Source organism: Phocoena phocoena, chromosome 9 (genome assembly GCF_963924675.1).
Source record: "Phocoena phocoena chromosome 9, mPhoPho1.1, whole genome shotgun sequence".
Taxonomy (NCBI): domain Eukaryota; kingdom Metazoa; phylum Chordata; class Mammalia; order Artiodactyla; family Phocoenidae; genus Phocoena; species Phocoena phocoena.
In genome coordinates this window covers 72942193-72950681 of record NC_089227.1, presented here as the reverse complement: position 1 = coordinate 72950681, position 8489 = coordinate 72942193, and the positions used below count along the sequence as shown (strand labels likewise).

Below are 8489 nucleotides of genomic sequence, written 5' to 3'. Positions count from 1 at the left end.
ATTAGCAAGATACTTTATTTCATGAAGAATATGAAGTATGGTTGGTTTAAGAACATGCTATTCTATCATATTCATCAAGTGATAGAAATGTTTATAGGGAACCTCTTAAATGCTGGGAAAACAAAAAAGTTAAATTACCAATCTTGTAATTTTTCACAAATACATTCCTGAATAAGCAATAACTCATGTATTTTTATATATTATGAGTTTTTTAAATAAGGAAAAATTAGTTTTAAAATGTTCTTTATTGATGAGTTTGACATGTAGTAAAAGCAATAAACACATTTTATGAGTTTTTAAAAAGTTTATTATGGATACTGGGAAAGTCCCATCATCACCCACCTCTTCCCCACCCCCAAATAAAAGAACCAACATATTTGCACATGAAACCTGGATTCACTTGGTACAAAATTTCAATCTTTGAAATAAAATAGTTAATGGCAAATCTCAATAAAAAGTTATTTTGAAAATGATCAATGTTATTCAGAAATAAGGAAATCATATATTCTACGTTTTGCAAGTTATAGGGTTTTGTTATATGACTGTGTATATATTTTGGCTTTAAAACTTACCAATAACTAGAAGATAGAAGCTCATGATTTATTTAAATAGATATTTTATTAATCAAATACATTTGCCCAATCAACATATCCAAATATTTTTAAAAAACATCTTAAACACAAGGCATAAGGTCATGAAACTTATTGACCTTTTTAACTAACTATATAGTAACATCTATATAGTCAAATGAGTAGTAATGCTTGAAGTTAATGATCATGAGAGTGTTTTCTAAGGATGAATGGCCTAAGGCAACTTTGAAAAATCTCTTTTGTAGCTACCTTCAAAAGGATATGAGTTTCATAATCTGATCATTCATTTGCTTTGGTCCCCAATAGTATTCCAGTACAATCATCCTGTATATTCACCAGCCTTAGAATTTGGGAAAGTAAAATTAATCTTCATTGAATGAGGAGCTGTCCTCTATGAAGATATTCAAAGGAATGTTAATCCGAGTTCTAATAGTAATTCTGAAATTTGAGCATTTATACACTTTTAAGATATGCAAATTATAGTTAACCACTCACATCAGAGACATCTTTTGTACATGCCTATCATTTTGCAATAGAGATTTTTAAAACAACAGTGACTCATAACACTGAAATAGGACTCTACAGTTCAAAAATAATAAGAATAATTTTATACTGTGTAACAAGACTCATATTAGATAACATCTTGAAAGTTTGCAGCTGTTAGTTTTTAATTTATATATACGTAGCTCAGTAGCATGGACCCAGTAAATTGACAACTCTCCTGAAATTACTACGTGAATTACTGTAGCTGAAATTGTACTTAAGTGTCAGAAATAGCCTTTATTTTAAAATGTTATTAAATAGCAGCAATATTACTTGAAGGTAAAGCGAAACATTAATAGGAATGCAGAATACAGGTTTAATTTCTAATTACAAGACAGAAAGCATCTCCTAGATGAAATATCAGTTGGGTTTGTATTAAGATCACAGCCAGATAAACATCAGCCATAAAACACTTCAGGATTTTGCTTGGAAAAGTTAGAAAGAAAAGCCTTGTATATCTCTCTTTTCCATTCTATTACCAAAGAAGATGCATATGCTTATGTAATCAAGACAGTGCAATCTCACCAGTGAAGTTCCTTGTGGAACACACATTTACTCCTCCTATATATTAGCTCAACAAGATAACAAACATAATGAGTTCTTTAAAGCAATCTGATTAGAGAAACATTTACAATAAGTACAAAATATACAGTAAATTGAAACATCTTGTTAAATATGCCTGTAGGTTAACTATGCCCTATTTAAAGGAACATATTTTCATGAATCTATCTTCACATTTGTTTTATCATATTTGAGAGCCCCTATCATCACTGTATGCTTTTGTTACTGTAATTTCTAGAATCTTTGTATTATCTTATCTCTAAGTATCCCCATGACTTTACCTGCAAAGGTAATTTAAAAAGTATTACTTCCAAAGTAAAAGAAAAATAAGAAATTCCATATTTTTATGAGCAGCTGTACACAAAACTATTGTAGTGTTTGAGAGAAATGTCCCTTGATCATTATAGATTCATCATTACAAAATGTATACTTACATACTAAAGCAAGAACTGTCTGCCTTCAAAATTAAGTGTTGCCAACCTACTGACTAATTCTGGTTATAAAGTTAGATATGAAATCCTTGGCTTTTAATATAGAAAAGCATTATTTGAAAAGATCTGAAAATAAACATTTCTACATGTGGTTGCCCATCTTAATAGCTTTCTTAATTTGAACATTTGGGGAATTAACAGAACAGTAGTGCCTTTATATTATAACAACAAAGAATTATTACAGTATCCAAATCTCTGGACCTGGGGTCCAAGTATTCAGTCATGGCTCAGCTGCAGGCTGACAGAAGAGAAGCTGCGTCCTACGCTCCTACACAATGGGGCAATGACAACATCTGTCACGCTCTTCCATATTGTCTGCACTGAAGGCAGGAGCATTAGGCAGGTCTTTACAAAAGGCATAATAATCCTGGAATGGAGGAAGAGAGATGTGTAAAGATTATTAGTGTTACCAAATAAGGCCACTGACTATTGCATATGCATGAAAAGATATAACAATGGCCCAGTTCACCTAAGCCGGATTAAGCATTTGAAACAAATGAACAGTGACCCACATCATGATAAGATGCACAGAAAATATGTTGCTTAAAAAAAATAAACAAGAATGTACATGATAAACACCAATATTCTTTCTATTGGTAGCAGGCAATCTAAAATAGTAAAGCAAAAGATAAACAAAATAGTAAATTTATTTACCTGATCTCTGCCCCTAAACATTAAACTGCCTAAATCTTCATATGTCTCTGAGGTCCTACTTCCTGGTAGCTTTTCCTGTTGTCTCATCCCACTTCCTCCCCATTGGACCAGGCTGGGTTGGATACCCCTTTTTTGTGTGTCTAAAGTACTGCAACAAACTTCTTAATCCTCAAATTTACCAAAAGATATCATAATGGATGCTTACCGCTTATATTTCTGTCTTTCCTATTAGAATGTAAGCTTTTTAAGTTAGGACATCCTTTACCCTTAGTAAATGTTTGAGCTGAAGTGAATTTAGTATTCTCATATGCTTTATATTATTAATTTTCCACAGTAATTACACACACTGAAAAGGGTTGTGTAGTACAGTTAAAAGAGCCCTTCAATTATGTCAGAACTCTTAGACAAGAAAAACTAGAGTATCCTAAATTTATTTTTTCTTTATGCCTTTTCTTAAGATAACCACATATTTTCATATTCCTCAGGCTGGTTAATTTTTTCTGTAGTCCTCTGAATAATGTTCTTTGTCATAGTAATGCTTTTTGGGCACAAAAGTGTTTGTGAACTCTCAGGCATTGTTGGAGGGCTCCAATAGAATTTTTATTATTATTCGGTGGGCACAAAGAAGTAAGGTTGATTTTCTTGGTTTACTATTAAAATGTGGCTTAAATAAAGGTCTGTTGTATTTAGCCCAAAGTAAAGAGAAGATCAGGCATTTGAGTGATTGAGATATTTTTAGAATACTGAGTTATTCATATTGACTGCCTGCATAGATTATATTTATCTTGTGTTTTGTTCCAAGTGCTAAAGACTTGAAGCAATTTTTTAAAGAAAATTAATTACTAGGTGTTTCAGAATTACATAGTTGAACAGAAACCTGAATGATAGCAACTTTTAACTTCTTACCCCATTATGTTTCTCACTTGATATGTGGCCTTGGGCAAATCACTACAAATTAAAGTAAGAATAGGAAATCTTATAGACCAGCTATCAGGATTAACACTTACTATGCATCCCTGACAGGTCCATATGATGCTGTCATTATAATGAATAATAAATAGAACTATTTTGAAGTCAGAATATATAATGAAACAATTATGACAAAATAATCTCAATTTGACTTAAGTTTAGTTTGGAAAGCTTCCTAGCCAAATTCACTTCCCTCAGAATATAATGCACTTTCCATTCTTCCTTAGGCTGAGAAATTTTCTTTCCCCTAACTCTTTAGATCTCCATGTCCTAAGAGGGAATTAAACACAGGACAAAAGTGCAGCGAAGTGCAATTGCCCACATTTGAGGACTCAGTTCATAGGATGTGGTGAACTCATTTTAATTTTATTTTCTTCAAGTTGTTGTTCTCTCACTTTGGATCAGAGGATCCAGTGATCCACTGACAACAAACTTAAATTGTGTTCTCAACATCCCAGTTAGTTTCCTTTCTGAAACTCCAGGCAATTTGGAGTGACCCAAAACTTGGTTGGGGCTCTATGTGACCAACCAAATATTGCTTAAATAAATCTTATAATTAGCAAGATTATATATTTATCCATTGGATAATAAATCCATTAGAACTGGGACTTTTGTTGAGCTTTGTATTAACTATAGTGCCATAAGACTGCCTTGTCACAGCAATTTGCTGTATTAAAAAGTCTTCTGGAAAATGAGACTGCTACTACTGAATTTCCATCAGTTGGACCATTTATTTGAATTGCATCCCAGCAAAAATAAAAGGTAGAGGGGTCCAAGCCACATTTCTTTGGTATGATCCACTTATGACCAATAACCTGTGGTTGCCAAATGGCATATACCTCAGTTTATGGTATGGACTCAAACCAATTCACCGGTCCCTAGTGACCTGTACTTCTGGCCTAGGATCCAGCATCACCACACTGAGTTCTGAGTGTTTTGTTTTTGTTGTTTGTTTAAATAATCTAAAGTCAGATCCATTGTGACCATGCAGTGTGGTTCAAAGAACTTATTACTGCATATTTTCATAGCTTTGATCACCAAGAAAAAAAGTTTACTCAAATGGGTTTGCTCTTCTATAAGGCCTCTCCTTGATCTGGTCTTATTGTGTCACTAGAATGTGATCCATTAATGATAAATCTATTTTATCAAGGTATAAACTAACTTTTAAACATTTTTGTTTTAAGTTACTCCTCTACTTGCAATCACAGCTGCCTGATGACAAATGTATGACAGTTAAATATTAATGTCCCACATGAATGTAATTTGAAAAATAAGCTATAGTTAAATAATACATTTTCTGTGGCTGAAAAAGAAGTGGTTTGATGATTCACCTCTGGAAGCACTACACAGAAAACATCTCCCATTCTCAGGAGAGCCAGGTGGAGAGAAGCATCATTTGGTTAATTGTAGTTTTACTTATATCTCTCCGCCATTTAGTAAATGGAAACCTTTTTGTTGTCAGTTATTCCACAAGTGCTTTAGGAAAGCCTAGCTTTGTTGACTGGCACTCTATGTTTCCAAATAGCTTCATAGCCAACATTTCACAATATGTTATGTGGTCACTCAGTTTTTCACATTTTGGAAAGTGAGAAAATGGACATAGAGTTTAGATGACTGGTTTTATTCAATTAGGAATCCAAAATTTTATGCACTGACTTGGGCATCTTTAAAAAAAATTCATGTGCTAATGTCAAAATATAAGCTTAACTATATACATCCTTTGTTGATCTGCTCATGTACACAGGCAAAGATTTTCATTCCTCTGGCAGTTTTTTGGCACTTTCAATATAGTTTAATTGTTTACAGTTTTTAGTGATCAAATTAAATTGATGTTTGTTGTTTATCCTTTACTTATTGGGTGAACTTCAATTTATCCTTTAAAAGCCTTTGTAGACCCTTTTCTTTTTAAAAGCCTTCCCTGTGCTTCCCTCCTCCACAGATCTAGCTGGGTTTTCCTCAGCAGCCACCTCTGTATCTAGCCAGTTGTCCTGATGTGCTGTGAGTAAGCTGAAGGCAGATCTTGCATCTTATTCATTCTGGGTCCAGTGCCCAGCACAAACTAAGCACTCAATAAATTTTCTTGGTTGAACTAACTAGCTAGCTAACCGACTAAAGAAATTGATTCAGATGGTAAAGGGGAATGGAGAACAATTTCATAACTTCTAACAATGAACACAACATGTATTAGGGTGTGGCAATACCATATAAAGTGATTATGAAAGACATGGAGACATCTGGGGTTATACATTTCTGCAGGACTGCCCTAAAAGACAAGCTTGGCAATTGTTGCCATACAGGGGATAATCTGAATGTTCTTCCTCTCAGAATAAAGTGGACATTTTAAAAACAATAACAAAACTTCTTGGTAAAATATGACATCTCCTTTTAAATTTTTTAATGCTTAGAAATGTTCTCTATAGCTTTATGATGCATTTTGTGTGTGAATAAAGTTACTCAAAATGTCCCAAAATGTCCAATAGGTTTCTATATTTATTTCCCCTTTTACTAGATGCCACTCCTGTTGGTGCCTCATAGGTGAGAAAGTAACTTGGAAGCCTTCTCATTTCATTATCCTGCAGTTTGAGTTTCATTCGTTTGTGCTGGGGGCCCCTTCACCTTAACTGCACACATCTTGCCTCTCCTCTGTTCTCATCCTTGCCATTTGCCAGTGACAGGATTGGAGCCGCCTCTCCATAGCACTGCTTAACCAGGTCTGACATCCCTCTGCAATGATACTGTCACTGGCATTCTGCTCAGAGATCTCTTTTGTTTTACCCCAAGCACAGGTGGTGACTGAATAAAAGGTGATGAAAGAAATAAGAGCCCTGCCCCGAACCATGGGCACAAGTCAAAACAGGGCCCTATGAGAGAAAAGCCTGTGGCTGGAAGCATGGCTTCCAGATCTCCACCTCCACAGTCAGCTGGGCTTTAGCATTCGAAGGAAGATCACACCCGTGGACAGAGGGACCTTCCTTCTTCTGTTTAAACTCCTAACCCAACCTACATTTCTAAAGAAAGCACACTACCCTTCAACGCCTCCCAGTTCTGCTACTGCGTTCAGAGATGGTGCGCCTTCTTTCGCCTGCAAGCCGGCCTGGGAGAAGGGGAGGGCAGTGGGCAGGGGGCAAAGAACATTCCTACGTTTCAGAAAGCCGGCCTACCCCAGTGTGCCCCTTCTCACCAGATGTGCAGACAGCTGAGGATGGCAAAGAGAATTCCCGCAGCGAAAGCCAAGGGGATGGCCAGGAACACCGTCAGGAACTTGTAGATCACGTATTTGCTGATTTCAAAGAGAGCGTGGCTGCAGATCCACACTTTGTCAAAAGAGTGTGTAGACACGGGCTCTGCAATCACATCCTCGAATCCCACCTGCGGAGACAAGACTCAGGGATCCTGAACTGTCGCCCAACCTGCCTCTCCAGGATACGAGAGAGCTCGGGGTGGGAGAAGCAAGAAAGAAAGACTTGGCTGCGGTGCCCCACCTTCTCTTAGGGTCATGGTGGGCGGACAGGAATTTGGCTAAGAATTCCTGGCTACTCAGGCGGCCCCACAGAGGGAATCCGGATCCCGTACCCTGCGGCGCTGACTCAGTGGCGAGGGTGGGAGTTGGGGTCGGAGCAAGTTAGAGGGGGCACCCCCACTCCCAGGCCTTGGCGGGGGCTTGGGTCAGCCTCAGGTCCAGGGTAGGGCCCGCCCCAGGTTTCACCTTGAGATGCGAGTTGAGCCGGTGGGGATCTCGGTCGCTGCCCGGATCCACGAACTTCTCGGGGTCGGCGTAATCTATGCTGCTGTGGCGGCTGTAGGAGTCCTCGTCCATGAAGAGCTGGACATCCGCCTTCTCGGTCTCCAGCCCCATCTCAGCGCTTGGTGTGCGGCAGCTGCAGCCCGGCTGGCGCAGCGCGGCTCCCGGCCCGCGCGGCTTCCCCTTCCCGTGGCGGTCGGCCCAGCCCCGCCTCGCTTCGCCTCGCCTCTCCCAGAGCGGCCCGGACGGCGGTAGCTTCCCGAGGCCGGCTTCTGCTCCCGGGCCCGCGCGGCCCGAGTCCCGCCCCTCGGCCCGGCCAGGGGGCGGGGGCCGAACGCAGCCCGCGAGATGGCTCCCTCCCCGCGCACCCCGCCGCCCGTCCCTGGTCGGGTTCCAGTCCGGCCCAGGCCAGGAGAGGGATCAGGGGGATGTCCAACCAGGCAGATCCCGGCCCTGCCCAGGTGGGCGAAGCGTGTCTCGGGGATGAGGACCCGAATTCGGCCCTCAAGGGGCAGGAAGGCTTCTTGGGTCACATAGCACGACACCTAGAACTGGATGCGTAAGAGCCGGCAGGTTGACCCAGGGATAACGGACACACTGCAGCGAGGCAGCTTGGTGGTTAAGAGCGTGGAGGTATCGAAGATGAAGGCCTGTCTTCATCTGTAGGCTCTACCGTTTACCCTGTGTGCTCCGGAGCGAGGTACCGAGCCTCTTGGAAGCCTCCTTATAAGGAGCTGCCTCCTTGTAAAATGGGAGCAGTGGTGCCTGCTTCACAGTGTTGTCCCGTGAGAATTAAATGAATTAATTCAAGTAACCTCTTACGTGGTCCCTACACACAGTACGCTTCCAATCAACGTTGTTACTGCTGCACTGTGAGATAAGAAGCCATAACACACCTGAATGCCAGGCAACCTTGCAAGTGCCAGGAGACCCCGCAAG

At 39.7% G+C, this 8489-nt stretch overlaps 1 protein-coding gene across 1 annotated transcript; it reads right to left on the bottom strand.

The window, feature by feature from the left end:
• Nucleotides 1-294: 294 nt before the first annotated feature.
• Nucleotides 295-8157, bottom strand: CAV2 (caveolin 2). Its single transcript, XM_065883864.1, has 3 exons — nucleotides 7515-8157; nucleotides 6990-7177; nucleotides 295-2552 (listed from the first exon to the last, which is right to left on the bottom strand). Exons 1-3 carry the CDS (start codon nucleotides 7662-7664, stop codon nucleotides 2402-2404), a joined length of 489 nt encoding a protein of 162 aa, XP_065739936.1. The 5' UTR covers nucleotides 7665-8157; the 3' UTR covers nucleotides 295-2401.
• Nucleotides 8158-8489: the final 332 nt, after the last annotated feature.